The sequence below is a fragment of the Odontomachus brunneus genome, unplaced genomic scaffold (assembly GCF_010583005.1).
Source record: "Odontomachus brunneus isolate Ranch 3 - 2012 unplaced genomic scaffold, Obru_v1 Obru_scaffold_057, whole genome shotgun sequence".
NCBI classification, from domain to species: Eukaryota; Metazoa; Arthropoda; class Insecta; order Hymenoptera; family Formicidae; genus Odontomachus; species Odontomachus brunneus.
The window spans coordinates 478420-498236 of NW_022639507.1; the positions used below are offsets into that span (position 1 = coordinate 478420).

At 34.3% G+C, this 19817-nt stretch overlaps 1 protein-coding gene across 2 annotated transcripts in view; it reads left to right on the top strand.

Annotated features, from left to right (window-relative positions):
• Positions 1-4063: 4063 nt before the first annotated feature.
• Positions 4064-19817, top strand: part of LOC116845738 (facilitated trehalose transporter Tret1-like) — a 21076-nt gene continuing 5322 nt past the window's right edge. Inside the window, exons 1-4 of one of the 2 annotated variants that reach the window (XM_032818783.1) lie at positions 4064-4280; positions 12552-12731; positions 13644-13840; positions 16436-16742. In XM_032818783.1, the coding sequence (XP_032674674.1) occupies positions 4202-4280; positions 12552-12731; positions 13644-13840; positions 16436-16742 (763 nt within the window). In that variant the 5' untranslated portion in view covers positions 4064-4201. Of the gene's footprint in view, positions 4281-12511; positions 12732-13643; positions 13841-16435; positions 16743-19817 lie in introns of both variants that reach the window. The other variant, XM_032818784.1, reaches the window with a different exon arrangement.

Sequence of the window (19817 nt, forward strand, 5' to 3'; positions counted from 1 at the left end):
ACCACGAGCCCTCGGAGCGCTCTTCGGCGAGGACCAATCACGCCGCGGAGAATGTTCCCTCATTGAACGTGGTCAGCACGACGCGTTTCCTCTCGCGACATGTCGCGGCGAAACACCAACGCTACACAAAATGTCTCTCAATGTAGAAATCCACGCAACCTCTCCAACTCGCACGAGATGTTTCTCAATGAAGGACCACGCGTGATCATCGAGCACTTCGCACATAATTTTCACGCCCGCGATGTCACGACAGTCACTCCACGTTTCATCTCCCTCGAACCGCTATTTCAGCCTTTTCCAACCAACCTGCTATCGTTCAACAAGTCCATCTGCGATCCTCACTCACTCACTCCCGCACACTCTCAAACGCACGGATCACGCTCGCCCTCCTCGAGTGCACCGGCCCAGTCTTCTCTATATACGCGTTTCCACCCTTCGACGACAAGTGCCACCACGTTCTGCCTGTCCAGGCGTACTCCAACCAATCCGACCAGTGGCATCTGCGCGAATTTCCCTGATAAGACCACCCGCATGCTGTTCTTTCACCTCGCAACATTCAGAGCCAAGCGTAGATCTGCGCCTCTCTTCCGCTTGCACGACTCTCGTCGACAAGTCCGCCAGATGCAGCTGGATCAACTCGCGATCAACACTCTTCTACCCTGAACACGTCTGTCCTGTTTCCGCGCATAGACTCATATCTTTTGCCTTTACGCCAGCCCGCGCGATATCGTCACGGCCCACCTGAAGCCATCACAATTTCCACTGTTTTAACGTACAAAATAATCGCACGCCTCTCTGCTGCTCGAGTCGAGCGGTGAATCGCAACCGAGCACAACTTCTCCTCTCCGTCGAGGTGCGAGCTCTTGACTCTCCACTCTGAATTTCCTTCACTTAATGTTATTTACGCGATTACGATTACGACCGAGTGTGGGAATTTTTCACGGCCGAAGCGGAGACACGTTTCTCAGTCTCGCCGTCCACGACGACCCACGAGCCCGCGGGCGGCGAGCGGAGGAGGAATTCGAGCGGAAGCGACGCGGTAACCCAGTTTCCAGCGGGAGCGCCGCTCCTCCCGGCATGCAGCGCGTAAAAATGGCTTCAGCAGCGTCGGGACGTCGCGCGACGTCCCGGAACGTCCTGCGACTCCGGACGTTTGATGAGCGCGAACGAGATGCTCGCTGATGCTGCCAGCTGATCCCACCGTGCATCGGCGTCACGACTCGGCGTCGATTCGTCTCCGAACACCACTCCGCTCTCTACCCGGTTACCGGAAGCTCCCTCGCGACAACGACACGACGTGAGGAAGGCCGAGAGGGGGAGAGAGTGGACGGAGAGGAGCGGATGATCCTGAGAGGAAATCGTCTAGATTTCCAGCAGGTGGACGTCCCGACGCCTCTACGAGAGACACGGAATAACCTCCGCGCAAGCAAAATGGTGGACGGCACTCCCGAGGGCCGACTCGCGCCTCCGCTCGGTTTCCGCCCGGCGAGCACCCGATGGGACTTCCGGCGACGTCGCGAACTCGCACGGAACCACTTCCGGAGGATACTGTGCTCGCGCCCGTACGAAGGGCCACCGTAGGGACCCCCCGGACTTCGCCACGGAGACGCGCAGCCCTTCGAAATGGACTTTCCGCACCGCTTCCACTTCGACGCGCGATTCTCACTTCGATGCGTGCGTACGCGCGCGCGCGCTCGTGCGCGCCCTTGCTCGCGCACGGCCGCGCGCTCACACTCTCTCACGACGACGCGATCGGCGTCGAGCGCGCTCCTCCTGGCCGCCGCCGACCGCCTTCAGCGTCGTGGATGAGCCCGTGGGGCTCGTCGGCAGCGTCGGCAGGATCCTCGCCGAGAGCATTCCAGGGAGGGTGGACCGCACACACCGCGCCATCTGGCGATCTCGCGGCGTACACAACCTCTCGTCATGGCGGCCGGACCAACCCCGAGTCAATAATAGGGCCAGCAAACGCGGATCTTGAGAGCGCGGCCACGCGGTGTCACGCAGAACGGCGTCATCCCCTTGATGAACCCGCGGCAGACACAGATATCACGATTGCTACCCTTCGTAGGGGCGCTGGACACTTCGAAACCTCCCTCACTTGCGTCCCCGTTTCTTTCTTTCCCTTTTTTTATCCACACGCGATCACGACGCGGGGCCACCCTCTTCGAGGTGCTCGGGCGGCTGCGCGATTCGCACTGAGCGCACCCCCGCATGGGAACCGAGAGGGTGCGAGCGGTGGTCAGGGGTGTGACTATGAATCCTGCAAGTTCGTCTACGGAGAGAACGCGCCCCGATAACACCCGCATCCTCTGTCGCAATAAATTTGTGAATTTAGCTGTTGCCTACATGAAGATAACGAGTCTCCTGGCACTACGAATAAAAAAATAAATGTCCGAGAAATCTGATTAGAAGGATACGATAGTTGCCTCTAGTTATTTTCAATGTATGTTAACTGAATATTTATATGTTGTGCTTTTCTTATTTGACTCAAATATCTTTTGCTATTACATAAAGTAGGTTCGTAGTGGAATATTTATGACGATTGGTGAAATCTTTACTGATGAAATTTACTTTATCCACAAGTTGTGGAAAAGAGAACCCTCGAAGACGCTCCTGTCGGGAGTGCACGAGCATTGTCGGAAATACGCGACGCCCGCAACGAACGTCCCGATGCTTTCGCGGACGCGTCGCGCTGTTTTGGGGATTTTTCCGGACGGCGGGGGCGGCGAGAGGGCGAAGAGGAGAAACGACGGGATGAGAACGGGAGTACGCGAGAGAGGGTTGTTTTGTCGCTGGGATTGGATATGAATAATCGGAGAACGCATTCGCACGAGGGGGTAGGTTTTGGAGAAGTTACGGTGCTTTTGAAAGAATGCAAGCGGTTACGGAGAAGAAATACGAGACATAAAATTACGGAAAAAAACCGCAGTTTCGCGATGAGTCGAACGCTTACGCAGCATTTATTTAGGGAAATTATGAAAAGAGTGGAAGAATCTGTCGCCATGTTGCATTAATTTGGCGTAAAATGGGATAAAATGATGGAAGCGCGACAAAATGTCGCGTCGTTATAGTTGAAATGCAGCGCGTCGAATATATACTAAAAGGATAAATGTCAGAAAATTTTTCAAACTGTTTTATATTAAACTAGACGTAACATGATTTATATTTCGATGCAGCTATGTCGCATTAATCTAGCGCGAAAATGTCCCTGAAGATGTGAAACGCTCATGCGGTTATTTTCGCGTCGAGGCAATAAATTTGCAAAGACCGCCGGAATTTCGGTATTTTCATTAGCTAGGAGCGCACGACGTGTTTTCGCGATAAGAATGCAATCGCCGTCAATCACTACTACGATTTCTAACCAATATTTGCACGCCGCCGGGTATTTTCCCAAAACCGAAAGCCACGTCATCGGCAGGGACGGCTTTATGCATAAATAGCTGCGCGCTCCTTTTCCGCGAGATTAACAATAAGGTATTCAATACCGCTACGCTCCGCTAATACTACTATAGAAATTACTATAGAAATTATAAATAATAAGATGTTTACTAATAACTAACAGAAATACATTAAAGAAACATTAAATTTAAATTTTTCTAATGACGTGTGCATCAATATAAATAATCGTAATCATTACTCATTGATAAAATTAAATGAGAACAAAATTAGTAATTATTCAACAGAATTAGTAAGTCTGGAAACTTTATATATTTCGAGTTTCGATATTTAAATATCTACATATAATTATGAGCTTTTAGAATTCAAGAGCTATATCCTTGAAAAAGAATCTCACAATTTGAACTTACCGATCGTATATAAATTTAGATGTTCTAATAATTCTCAACTTACAAAGCATGGGAATTTTAAAATTTGGTGTACCCAAGACTCGAAATTTCTTGCGATTCTTATCATTGTGTCTCAGAACCCTCGAATTCTCACAGGTTTCAATTTATACATCAGTCGTCCCTGACTAAGCTTTTTACAGATTGCTACCGTTGGAAATATACACGACTGAACGCGAATCATCAAATCACATGACACATGATGAAGCTATAAATAAGTCGCATCCTTATCGGAATGTAAATGCACTCATCTCAGTTCTTCCTCGTCTTGAAAGTACCGATCTCGAAGCTACCGGGGTCAGTCCAATTCCATCAGGACGCGTAATATGTGCTTTACATCCTGCACATCTTGAAGGAAGATGTCCTGCACCAAGGATCCAGAAGTGCTCGACAAAAGGAAGATCACCGTTTGGCCGCAATGGCTGGCTGTCTTTACGAGTGAGTCCTCCATCGTTAAACAAACTACAATTAGAAAAACATACATGATTTATACATAAAAATATACAAATAATACGAATAGGTCGTCATTTTTTTAAACATTTTACGTTATATATTTAGCCAAATACACGCATAAAATATACGTAAAGTACACATCTGGATAAAATTATAGTAATTATTCACAAAAATATACGTTTATAAAAATATAAAATTATGGTAATTATTTACAAAAGATTACACGATTGCTTTGATTCTAATATATGTTATTCTAAGTTCTATTACTTGATTCCAAGCGTGACCTCTCTCGCATATCTATAATATGTACATTGGTTATACACAAGTATATGCAATCTACAGTTTAACGCCGAATTTCGAATGTCTATAGAAAGGTTCTTTTGGTAAAAATATCCTTTCGTTGCCTTTCCCAAAAGGAGACGAATATGAAAATTCTCCAATTTTGTCAAGAAATGAACCTGATATCTTTAGTATAATAAATCAGGCGCTGTTTATTACATCACGCTCACTCTTAATATATATTATATTTAAAATAGAATCCTAAGTTTTATACTTTGAATCATATAGAGATCATATTTGGTTCTTGAAATATATTACTTTGAAATTTTATAATTTTACATTGTATTATATTATATTATATTATATTGAGCTATTCTTATAACTACTCTTCACACACATCGCGTACTATTCTTTTTGTTTACATTTTTTATTTACGTATAACTAAAATTTCATTCAAAAATGACTTGTTAAAAATGCTCAAAAATTTTTCGTTTTATAAAATTGTAATTTATCGTACACAAATAACAAATCCTGATAAGAATAGTAAAAGCCTCTACACAAGGCTTGATGCATGTGTAGAGCTTGCAAATGTGTAGCAAAATTTATAAAAAAATATTTCGATGATAACCCGCTTATACTCCAACTTTACGTAGGAGTATTTGCTAATTTTATCAGAATCTAATACTTTAGTGTACGATGAACTCATCAATTTAGTAAAGCGAGAAAATCGAACTATATTTTGACAGAATACAACCTTTAACAATAAACAATAAACCTTTAACAATAAATGTACATATAATATGGAAACTTGTGGAATAATCAATCATTCGTTAGATATTTATTTGTTAACAAACAATGAACAATGATCTTTATAGTATTTCCCAAAAACTGAAAAAAAATAGCAAAAAAGAAAAGACATTTTTACCCTCTATCTTCATTGAACTTGGAAAAAATAACTTTTTGGTATTAATTTGAATAATATCATACATTTAAGTAACATGTTAGAGAAATTTTATTAGGCCTACATATGATTGAATATAACAAATCTTGTATCACATGCACTTCTAGAGTAAACTCGGAAAGATGGCCATAGGCTGTAATTTCTCTAATAATTGCGAAACATTGCGTTGTGTAATCAGTCACAAAGATAATCGATATTTATCTTAATGTATGTGTGTACATTTTTCGAAATAGCAAGATTATGAATATTATACTTTATTTTTATTTTCGACTACCTTTAAAATTTCTCATGTATCCACTAAAACTTGCTGTAACGTCGAATAAATTACAATTAAGCTATTGCAATCAACGTTAGATACATAAAGTAGGTATATAAATTGTAATATAACATACATTTTTATTTTCATTTTCATTATTTGTTTATAATTATAACCGTTTTTCACTCACATTTTGGGTAAGATGGATTTTGGATCCACTATCGTTCTAACATTTATAAAACAAAAGTCGTTATATTTCAAAAATTACTTTTAATACTACAGTAATTAAATCTTATGTGCAATATGTTTTGATCAAAAATTGGATTTAAAATTTAAGTTTTGTAATAGAGGTTTCTATTTTATATGTATATTATATTTTTCACAAATAATATGTATTAAATATCCTATATTAAAATGAATATGTCAAATTATGTTTTTTTCATTATTTTATAAAATAATAGGTACAAAATCTTGAACACAAAATATATATGGATCATCTATTCCTTATGACCATTTTGTCTTAAACATTTAGATAAAATGACCAATGTTCATGTTTTGATATTTTTGCAATAAATAATTTCACTGAAGTATTTTCCTTTTAACTCTGATGGTATTATGTACTGTAGGCTTCAGTGAAGTAATGTGCCAAACGCTATTAAGAAATAAGAAATGTATTTTTTTTTGCATTTTAAAAAAGTATAGCCATCTTATCTGAGTTTACCTTATATTTCTTTCAATACGAATATTATGATAATAATAATTAGGATAATAAAACTGAGAAAGGGGATTTCCTTAATATTGTACAAATATAGTATAATATGTAATAAAGTATGTAGATTTTTTAAACTCTCAACTTTTTAATGCACAAGTATTATTTTGCAAGCAGATTACAAGCGATAGATGTCATGCGACAGTGACGCAATCTACTAGTCTAGTCAGTGCAAAATTTAAATTCGCGCGGCGGAAATAGTTTTTTGACCGCCGTGCCTTTAAGTTTTACACGAGATAATGAGCAAGCTTCTTAACTTTACAACTTAAGTTAACTCGGCACAATGACAAGACTTGATTTTTTAAAAGTTAACTATAAGTACGTCGCAGGGGAGATCGGGGCTAGATGCTTCATATTCAGAATTTTTTAATTACAACTTTTCGAACAATTAATTGTTGTGACTGACTGTATAAACATGACAAAGGCAGCCTTCATCTATATGTTAATGCCAGAGTTGAGAAGTAACGTGTTACTTGTAACACCATTAACGTTACCATTATTTTTTTTCGATAACGATCGTTATTTTTTTCTGTTTGTAACAGTAACAGTAACGTCATTACTTTTTTATAATAACGATAAGGGCAATGGCACACAAAAAAACTTACGCAGTAAAACATAAGCAATAAACAAATTAACCAATCACAGGCGATGATTCTTCTTATAGCCCAAAAATCAGTAACTATAATTAGTCAATTTGCTTTCTGCTTGCGTTTTTCCATGTGCTATCCGCTTAACGAATTCAACCGTTATCGCATTACTTTAGTTATCTCTATTCAATAGATAATTATTGGTCGCGCACTAATAGCGTGTATTAGGTATTCTTGACTGGATAGAAATATCTGGATATTCGCTAAAAGACAGTACGTGGTTTTATCTTATTCTTCATGTAAAAATGATTGTTAGTGCAATGTCGAATTTGCAATTTAGCTATCCAAAATTTTTATTAAATTTAATAATAAGCATGCTTAATATAGTTCACTTTTTTAAGAAATTATGGAACAAATATATGTTACACTAACAAGTAACACTACTCAACTGACACTCAACGATTCGAATAAAACTTAACATACTTATTAAACACCTAAAAATATTGAACACGTGTTTTTTTTTTGTTTCTGCTAAATACGCATTTTAAGGGTAGAAATCATCCCTCAATCTCTGGGGTGTAGGAACAGCTATGGCTAATTATTTCCGAAACGATACATTTTCTGAAAAATGTGCTTAGGACGAAAGTTGTAAGGTTTAAAGCGATGCACTTGATGGTGACCTTTAATTGACTTTGAGATCGATTTTCAAGGTGAATTAAATTTGGAGATAATTAGCCGTTGCCGGACTTTTGCCATATCCTGTATATAATCAGTGATTTCGTGCGCTAACTCTAAATCTGTCTTCAAAATTGATCTGTCGCGTTATTTTCCTAAAAAATCTGACGTGGTGAGAAAATTTTAAGTGCAAATTCACAGAAAAAAATAAGAAGAAAAAAGTTTTGTGGTTAACTTTAGAACAGAAGTAAAGGTAAGAAAATGTAAAGTATCACTCTAATTGTAAGTTTAACATTACTCATACTATATTAAAATAATATCTTCAATTTTTTCTGACTTTTATTGCTACTCTGAAGTTATCCGCAACACCTTTTACTCTTTATTTTGTATTAGGATTTCATTTGGACATATGATCAATTGTCATTTTCACGACTGTCGTTAAGCAAGCATTTCCCAAAATTACTTCTTCATCAATATTATCATCATTATTTATTTATTTATTTATTTATTTATTTATTTATTTATTTATTTATTTTCTATGATTTTCTATCCTTTTTAATCAATCGGACCATCCACATTCTGAACATAAAATTTTACGCTCTATCGATTCTCGAGGTTAAAAGTAGATATTTCTTTTGAAAAACATAAGGTGATCTTCAATTGACCTTGAAAATCGACCTCAAGGTCAACTCAAAGTCACCATCAAGTGCATCACTTTAAACCCTACAACTTTAGTCCTGAACACATTTTTCAGAAAATGTATCGTTTCGGAAATAATTAGCCGTAACTGTTCCTACAGCCCAAGGATTGAGGGGTGATTTCTATCCTTAAAATGCGTATCTAGCAGAAACAAAAAAACACGTATTCAATATTTTTAGGTGTTTAATAAGTATGTTAAGTTTCATTCGAATCGGTGAATGTCAGTTGGGTAGTGTTACTTGTAAGTATACTGATTATTAAATTTATTAGAAATTTTTAAGAGCCAAGTTGCAAAATGTCGTTCTGTACTAACAATCATTTTCACGCAAAGAATGATAAAAAATAAAAAGATAGAATCAATAAGCTCATTCTTTGAGTCAGAATTATTGCAGTTTTAAATAGTTTGTTCTTTTTAGATCATTTACTTTTTTTAACTGGCTACACAAGAAATAATAATTTAAACTTAAAAACAATAATTTCATCTTAAAATTAATTACATATTTCATTTTAGTATTATAAAAAATAACGAAAAAGTAACGAATATATCATTAATTTTTTAGTAACGATAACGAGTTATTTTTTTCGAAAAGTAAGGGTAATGCGTTATTTTTTTTAAGTAATATTCCTATAACTCTGGTTAATGCCTACAGCAATCCTGTTAAACTTATATTTTGTCTTGTGTTAAAATACATACAATGCAACAATGCAGCCATCTTGTTCTGAACCGGGTGCAATTACTTAGTAGCGCAGGATGAAGAAAGCTACATATAAAATATATATCTTAGTTAATAGTTCGGGGATCTCTACAAGAGATTTCTACAATCCTGTTGTTGATCTTTAAATTATGAGGTAACTGTATGTCGTCCACCTATATGCTCGATTTCAATAATTTTATAAATAAAGATTGCTTTTATTATCTGAAACCATATATCATACACTTGCAAGAAACTTCCTTCTAGCTAATAACACGTTGCTAATTTTATTTATTCACGATGGAGAATATTAATATAAAATTAATATTAATATAATATTAATATAAAATTTTGAATATTTATTTTACTATTTTATCAAATCAATTTCTTCTATTTTTAACGTCTGTAGACGTTATTTATATTATTATATTATTTTGCGTCTGTAGACGCAACCTTAAAAATTTTAAAATTCAAGATGGCGAACTCAATATAGCGCGAGCTAAAATACCAACAATCGGAATAAATTATATTTCTTTCCGTGAAAATGAATGAAGTTGAGTCTGTAAATAGCTTGAATTTCAAAAAAGTAATTTCAAATTCGTGATCAGCAACGCCAAAAACTCTCGGATACCAATTTTCATGGAAATTGAGGGAGTTTTAAAATTGTCGTCCGCCATATTGGATCCGCCACCTTGAATTTTTAAAAACCGACTTCAAATTTATAATTAGCAACCTCAAAAATCCCCAGATATCGATTGAACAAAGAAAAAGGTTGTGTACAAATACTCAATATAAATGTATGGTACATGCAGTTAAAATATATTTCGTTTTTTCTCAAAATTGTCATTTTGCAATAATATCTTGACTCTCGGCGGGTCAATTAAGCTTAATTTAAAAGGTAAAAAATTTTTGTAAGCTTATCATTATCAGGTAAACCACTGACAAACTTGTAAAAATATTTAATTTTGAAATATTAATTTTTTACTGTAAAAGAACTGAAAATTTTAATAATATTTCGTTAAGATACTTGCGATTTTGTTAACTTTTACTAAATTTCTATTATAGTAGTTTGTCCAATAATGACAAGCTTACAGAAATTTTCTATGTAAAATTCAGCTTAATTGAACTACCGAGATTCAAGATAATACTGCAAAATAACGACATTGAAAAAAAACGAAATATATTTCAACTGCATGTATCATACATTTATATTGAGTATTTTTTCATCAAAATTATATTTTTTTTCTATTTACATGTTGTATAAATACGTGTGAAAATAATGCTTTCGCATATTCATTTAGTTTGTCATAAACAAATTGTCAAAAACAAGCATGATTTTTAGGCAATCTGACCTTCTAGTCCCTTTAAGGCTAATAAATGTCATACGACAAATTAGTCGGATACATCCATTGATTATAAAGCAATCAATGGATTTCTAGAGTGCTCAGAGAAAGTGTTAGGGACTTTAGAAATATTCCATCCAACAGCCAATCATCTGATAATGATCCGACAGTCATGCGACAATTTATCATATGACATGTGTAATATTAGCCTAAGAGACTGCTGAAGTAAATGCCAAATTCGAAAAATATCGATAATGTAGAGACGATCGTCATTAATACGATCATATTATTCTTTTTGTATTTTTCCTACATATAAATCTTATATAAATATATGCTATTTTTGTTGATATGCTTTATTTTGTATTTGAGTATATAGTAAGTGTAACCTTTTGAAATAATGGCCTTTTAAATAATAACTAAAATTATTTTTATAAGTATAATTTATAAAAAAAGTTTCCTAAATAAATAGAATTTTTTGTTACTTAAAATTATTTAAATAACACGTGTGTATATATTGCGTGTAATGTGTGTGAATTATTTAATATTTAATTTAACACTAAAAACCCAAGAAAGAAGAAAATAAAGTCATTTCGACTCCTAGATTTTCTTGTTATCATTATTTCTATTTCTTGAAATTTAAAATCTTTTGTAACTTTTAATTATTTTTGAAATAGAACACGTTGAAAGAATAGTAGAACACGTTGAAGATAGACAGAAAAGCCCGATGATATTATGACGAATTATTTTATGATTTAGCTTGGATATTCAACAAGAAAGACGTTTAACTCTTTATTTAATTGTCAGTATTATATGCATACAGTGTATACAAACTTACTTAAGATTTTAATTTTTAATTTTATATTTTATATTTTTTAATTAATTTATTAATTAAGTTTACATTTTAGTGCGCGTCCATTCACCAATTTTTTTGTACATGGAAAAAAATTGTATTATAGTAAAAATATCACAACAAAATTTTTATAATCTTGAAACAGTTATGGCCAATAATAACTATATATTTTTTTTTAAATATTATATTATGTTATGTTATGCACGTTGATTTCTCTTATTACAACATTATTATAATTATTTGAATGTTTTTTATATCGTATACCAGTGTATCATCAAATTGATTATTTCTATAGTAATTTATACTATAATTTTAGTATAGGCTAGTTTTACAAAAAATATTGTAAAAAAAGATATAGTTTTAATATAATTTTTACTACAATATATTCTCCATGTACTAAATACAGACCAAGTTTGTAATAATTATGCTGTAATAAATTATAAGTTTGGAAAAATTGTGGAAATTGTTATAATTTATTTACAATATACAGAGTGTCCCAAACTCTTCTTCGCAATTTTTGTGGGAACGTAAAACAGATTGAAGTAAACATAAAAATCCTATATCGTTTTGCGATAAATTCGCGATAATAATCGAGATATTAATTAAAGAAGATTGAGATAAATAATCACCAATTTTTGTTCAGTTTGAATCAATATATAAATATACAACAGTACCACTAGAACTCATCTATCATATCACATGTCTATCATAATTATTCACTAATCTTCTTTAATTAATATCTCGAGATTTTATTGCGAATATCATAAAACGATACAGGACTTTTATGCTCACCTCAATCTGTTCTACGTTCCCACAAAAATTGCGAAAGAGAGTTTAGGACATTCTGTATATATTTATATTTTGTAAACTATGTTTTTAACATGTTCAAAAGCCACTATTGATGTGAATAATAAGGAATAGAAAGAGTTCTAATATATTAGAGTTATAAATGATCAAAATGATTGTTTTGGGTATCTGAAGGTGATTGTTGTTCCCGGGAATTCTAGAGTTAACAATTTTTTCTTAAATCAATACTACACCGAGAATAACGTTATAAAAAAAGAGTTCGTTCAATAACATTTCTACTATTATACATGGATAATAGTTGACAAGTTTCCGGTGACGCGTGACGTTTTGCCTAGCAGTTGGTTTGGAAGCTATTGTTAGTGGATTAGCGACTGGCTGGGCCTCACCGTATTTAGCGCAATTAACATCGGCTGAAATGGACATGCCGTTGAGGCTAACCGACACCGAGGCTTCCTGGGTGGCGTCCTTTCTGAATATTGGACGTTTGATCGGGGCGCTCCTTGGCGCTTTTTGTCAAGGTAAGAGTCCATTGCAGCTCTTTGCCAAAGGCAAGAGATTCATCGATCAAAAGTTTCTGAAGATTTATCAAGATTAATCTCGATTAAATTCTTCCTTTGAGTCCTTTCTGTTATATCTCGACATGGCTTAACAATTTTTCTATTTAATGTACAATTTATACGCAGATAATTAACATTTATTATCTACATGTTATATATTAATAATATTATATATTTGTTACTGTTAAATAAAGATTTCTCCTGCTTATTAGCATTGCTACTTTTGACATGCTACTTTTGACAGGCGTTTAATAGAAAGATTGTTAAATTATACGCGAGGAGGCAATAAAATTTCATTCACATCGGCCCGTAGATTTCTTTGATCTATCAATCGTTTGATCTCCAGGGCCAGTTAAAATTCGAAGCAGCCTAGATCTTCTTCCGATTGAAGACGAACGATATTTCGCGACCTAAGAACAAGCCAGCCACGACTCAGCGAAAATCGGAAGCAAATTTTTGCGTGTTAACAATAGAGGCGGAATATCGCGAGAAGGTGAAGCTAAAAAATTCTTAGAACCATCCTCGAAGGTGTATATTGAAGTCTTGGATCATCACGACTTCCTTGTAATGGACGAATCTTTACGCATTCTTCAAATATTGACTAATAATAATCCCTACATTCCTAAAACCACTACTTCTACTCCTCAATCCTAATTCTAATTATTCATGTTCTAATCCTTGCCTAAAGATATCTTCCCTCTTGTACCGCGCTCTCTCGTGCAGAGAGTAATCTGTGAGATATTTCGGCGCGAAATAAACGAGAATAACAGACGACTTCTCTCATCCTCGAAGAGTGAGCCGCAGTTCTGAGTTGTGGTGATCTTGTTCTCAGGATAACATGTCTCTAACGTGTATCACGACACGATCCTTCAGAGTTCGTTGGACGAAAGAGGGTACTGCTGTTGTCGGGATTGCCGTTAGCTTCGAGTTGGATCTTCACCATCTGCACCACATCGGTCACATGGTTATATTGGTCCAGAATCTGCTCTGGGATCGGATCAGGCATGTTTTGGCCCGCGATGTCCTTATATCTCGGCGAGGTCGCTGATCCCACGATTCGAGGCTCGCTGGTAATTTAACTAATAGGAGAAATTAAGAAGAGAAAATACTTCTTATTTCTCTATATCAAGTTTTTTTGCCCGTTTTCTTTGCTCCTTTATTTTCTCCTTAAGAGGTTGTAGGATCCTGACTGAAGTAAAAATTAGATAAAATTGGAGAAGTGAAAAGCTATAAATTAATAGTTATAAGAATTTTTTGTTTTGTATGTCTATTAACAATACCTTAGTATAAAGAAATTGGATTTTATGATGAATATTAACATCACTGTGTCCATTTCAATTTTACTCCGCGAAAGAACCATGCTTAAATAATAAACATCCTGGTCTCAACAGGAATGATCTGAAATAAATATCAATACGTTTTTTTATTCATTAAAGTTATAGTTATCGGTTCACGGAATGAATTCTGAAAAAAATAATATTTTGCAAAAGGGGAGTTATAAAAAATCAAATTCAATTTTTTTACTAAAAAAAACTTGAGCTTGTTTAAATAAAAAAAAAGATTTTGGGATCTTGCAAAAAATCTTCGTGAACCGATAATTATATAATTCTAATAAATAAAAACAATACATTGATACCGATTTCCAATTACTCCTATTAAGATCAGTGGTGCGATTCTCTTTTAACGACAGTGTTATTATCGTTATGTTATCTTTGCGCAAGTATAATATATGATAGAAAAGCTGCGCAACGATAACTACGCTGTTGTTAAAAGTTACAGAATCGTATCATAGGATAATTATTGGTTTTGAAGCATGATTCTTTTGCAGAACAGAGTTGAAATGAGAGATATCAAGAGACACGGTAGTGTCTCGCGCCAAGTGCACGCTATAAGTGAAGCGACGCGCATTGGCCGCGAAGCCAGCCGTATTTCTTTTAATATTTACTGGAGTCACTCTAAGCAAAGTTTGACCATAAGGGAATAATTTTTTGTTGGTCCGCTATATTTCGTCAAATCTCACTCAATACCCAATCACAGTACGCCTATGGTAGTAGGATAGGTTAGGTTAAGAAAAGATAAACAAAAAAAGAGATTGAAAATATGTCTCTCTTTCTCGTAGGATTTGGACAAAACCGCGCGTTATGGCCAAACTCTGATTAGAGTGATTCTAATATTTACCATAAAATATAATTTTTATACCAAGATTTTGTTAATAGACATATTCAACAAAAAGTACATATTCTTATTTTAATTTACTACCTTTTACAACTCTTTAAATTATATACTTAGTATTTATTCCTATCAAAAGCCTGTAGTCCTGTAAGAGAATACTGAATATCATTATAATGCAGCTTCCGTATTTTGTACTATTTTTTTATTTGATTATATAGAATTGCAAAGAGTTATAGAGTTATACAGAGTGAAAGTACAAATATCAATGTATGGCAGAGTACCCTATATTATATAAAAAAAAAACAAAAAATTTCTAAATAAATTTAAAAAATTTAAAAAATTTGTCATATAACATAGGGTACTTTCTCTATATTAATTAAATTAAATTAATATAAAAATTAAGTTAAATAAAAAAAAACTCGAATATCACAATCAAACTATCGAAATATTATAAAAACCAGTAAAAGCCAACACAAATAACTAGTTGCGTGAAATATTTTTTTATATATTTACATACATATATCATTACACATAAACAACTTTCTGTACAATATTGGTGTACAACGTTTGTGTATATACAATGATATATGACTAACGTAAATTTATAAAGAAATATTTCACGGAACCGGTTACCTACATTAGCACTTACTGGCTTATATTTTGATAGTTTCGTTGAATAATATCTTACAATACCTCACAAAGAGAAAGAGAGAGAGAGAGAGAGAGAGAAAGGGCGGGAAAGAGAGAAAAAGAGAGTGAGTGAAAGAGAGGAAGACAAAAAGAAACAGAAAAAGACAGAGAGAATTTCCTTTTTCCTAGATTTTTAATCATGTTGAATATTTTATAGATTATTTTTTTGGTAAAATCCGAATTATTTTTTTTATAAAATTTCCGAATTATTTTTCTACTTTCTATGTTACTTTTTCCCTTTCCACACAAGTCAGATCAATATATTTTCGAAGAATTTTGAAACCTCTTAAATACAAAAATAACATGCTCAGTTAGACCAACAAAATTTGAACGGACGTCACGAGTTAAAATTTAATTTTGATACCTTATTAGCGGTATGGCGGGTTTATATGATTAAGGACATTAAAGCATATAGCGGTAGAAACGAGGTCATTCACGAGGTTCGCCATTCGAAGTTCGACCGATACCTTCAATATTAAAACTTCATTATCTTCTCCCAAGACAATTAAAGCAGGTTACAAGGAGAGCAACTGAAACACCAATCGTAGATTAAAGTATAATACTAATACTGAACAGTTAAATTTTATAACGACTCGTTTTATAACGAACTGTTGATATTAATTATTAAAGCAATTAATTGATTAATTCCGTGAATAATCATAAAAAGATATTCTTTCACTATTCCGTTCTCGTCACTGTCGCTACTTCCTAATTACACATTTTTGTTAATGATCCGCGTGTTCATCGAACACAATACAACAACAACAAGGAGAGACGATAATATGACGACGTCACATCTTCAGATAGCCATGAACGTGAACGCAGCATCCGTGGGTCTGTTCCTGGGCAATGCGATGGGTCCTTATCTGTCCATAGAGATGTTCGCTTACGTGAGCCTCGTGCCGAATATCCTCTTCGTGGCCCTCTTCAGTCTGATACCTGAGTCGCCCTATCATTACGCCCTTCATGGCGATATTGACGAAGCCGAGGCATCTCTCAAGTGGTTTCGGCGAGAGTCTGACGTCAAGGCCGAATTGCAAGAGCTCCAGGATTTCGTCAACGGCGCTGCTACCAGTATCCTGACGAAACTGAAAGATCTCCTACTACCAGGTATTCTACAAGTGTAGAGAATCGCTTGAACACACCTTCGGTGTAACATCTAGAATGTTTCATTTTCTTCTTTTTCTTCTTTCATTTTAATAAACAGCATTTTTTATATAATAGATGTGACTTTTTATATTTGAGCTAAACAAAATAAAAATTCAGAAATAGAAATTTATTCTATTCAGTTCTTAAATAATAATTTATGTATTATTCTCTTTGGTTCTTGTTCTGAACTCTCTTTTACCGATAACAGTTCATCTAAATGCGACTAAAAATCAATCAAAAGACTCATAAGCCATATTCAGAAATATTTTTATCGATAAAAGAGTGTTCAAAATAAGGACCTTTGTCACTTGATAAAAATTGATAATCACTTGATAATTTTAAACTTGTAAGATTCGATAAAGTAAATGTTTCAAAGATGCAAATTTTCGAAAACCCAAATTTCCAAATCCTAAAAAAGCAAAAATTTAAGGGACTACATATATTTAACTGACTCGAAAACGCCTAATATTTAAACTTTTCTGCTGACCACATTACTGACTTTATAAAAATCTCCTTTTGCAGAATAATTCTTCATACTTTTGTTTATATATTATATGAAACTCATTACGAAAAGTTAATATATAACACTGTTGTTATTATTTCCGTAAAATTCGTCGTCGCTAATCAACATTTTCGGTACTCAAGAAATTTCCGACTATTTATCTCAAAAAAGCCTAAGTCCTATTAAATCATATGATAAAAACCAAATAATCTTACTAAAAACATCTATGCAAAACTACAGCAAAATCGCTCTAATAGTTCTCGAAATGTTTTGGATACCGATTTTGAAAACATAGTTTTGAGAAAAACGCGTTTAAAGTTTCAAGTAAAGTTTACATATTATTAAAATCTTACTCCCAACTTATATATAATCATACATTCCGAGTCTATAATAATACGTATATATAATACGAGTATATATAATACGTGAACCAGCTTCATACATATCTTTTTTTAGTCTTTTTGAACAAAATTTTGTCTTCGTGGTCGCTTCTAATGTTACGTGCTCTGTTAAATTAATACTGTGACTATCGAAAGTGGCGAATTAACCCATTAACGCCCAAATGTGCTGAAATTTTATGTTGATTTGAGCTATTTATTTTACTACGGAAATGAGGTCTGTTGTTTATAAAGAATACTACAACTAATTACTATGTCATTTATAGTAATATTGATCCTAAAACAGTTTCGATAACCAAATATAAGCAAAAATTTAAATTAAACGCTTCAAATCGACCGCCATTTTGATGCTGTCATGTTCGTTGAAAAAAATATCATGATATATTTTTTAAGTTAAAATATCGGGAATACGTCCTAGATACTTTCCCAAACGATACTAACACGTTTTTATGGAAAAAAATAGCGGAAGAAGAAAAAATGAGCCCGAAAAACATGCGCTTTTTTATTTTATTTTGCAAAAATTTTGCATAAATTGCGATTTTTTTTAATTTTCTCAACGCTATTCGATAGAGCGACATCGAAATTGGTAGGAATCTTTATAAACAACAGACCCGTAGTAAAATAAATGGCTCAAGTCAACGTAAAATTTCAGCATATTTGGACGTTAATGATCATTTATGCTCATCAATACGTCCATTCTGTATTATTTTTAACAAAATTTTTTTTCTTCGTTAAAATATATGTTGCTATATATGCAACTATTTCTACAATATTAATTTCACAATTATGTTCTTTTAATGCAATTTTATGAATAATGCTGTTCAAATTTTTATTATTATTTTGTGTACCCAAGTAGGAATTTACTATTGGCATCAGAGTGGCCCAGTATCGATTTATGGTAAACGTTCCTGGCATAATATCAGATGCCAATACGGGTAGTATTGGTATGATGATAGAAAAAGGCCAGTATCGGAAAACAGTATTGTCACAGTACCGAAAATCAGTACTGTACAAGTATAAAAAAAATATTGATTCCTAGCACTGGGGAAGTACCTATTCCCAGCACTGGACCAGTATCGATTCCTAGTAATTTTTATTATTTGTACAATTGTTAATATCACAACTATATTTTTTTCCATACATAGTATGGAAAAAAATCAGATTATGGCTGCTGTCGTTTATATCTATACATGTCTAATTTTAATAGTCATATGAGGAAAAAATCTTCGGGGCGACACACAGTGTGCCAAAAAGCATATTTGATGGACAAAATTCTGCCTATATCACAAATCTGCATTGATTTTGATGAAACTTTTTCTAAAATACTCGTGAATAATTCTACTATAATGTCTCACTGCCAAAAATTTGAAAAAAGTAAACATAACCTCAAATTCCATTACTTATTACCCCTAATTACCTCAAACTTCATAACACTATGGTCCGAAACTCCATCATTCCAAATCTTATAGTCCCACAACTCCTAATTCTAATTACCCACGAGTTAAAAACCCCATAATCCTAAACTCCATAACCCCATAACGATGTTATGGAGTTTCGGGTTATGGGGTTTTTAACTCGTGGGTAATCAGAATTAGGAGTTGTGGGACTATAAGATTTGGAATAATGGAGTTTCGGACCATGGTGTTATGAAGTTTGAGCAGGGTTGGGTAGTAACAGGATTGGGAACGTTACTTTTTAAAAGTAACGCGTTACCGTTGCCGTTACTTGCGGTAAAAAGTAACTCGTTACCGTTACTGATTCTAAAAAGTAACGCGTTACCGTTATTTGAAAAGTAACGATAAAAAAATCGCTACTTATCGTTACTTTTGTAAAAAAAAAATTAAAATCCGCTTATAAAACGAATAGTAAGAGAGACAGTACATAAATTATATATATATATATATATATATATATATATATATATATATATATAAAGACAAAATATAAGATATTTAAGCGGGAAGCACACATTCTTGCATAACGACCTAAAGCCCATTCTACATTAGTCGCAAATAGCAAAGTCGTAAAGAAATTGACTAATCATAGTCGATTGTTCTTCTTGCGATCGAAAAATAATCAATTACGATTGGTCAATTTCTTTGCGATCTTGCGATTGCGACTAATGTAGAATGGGCT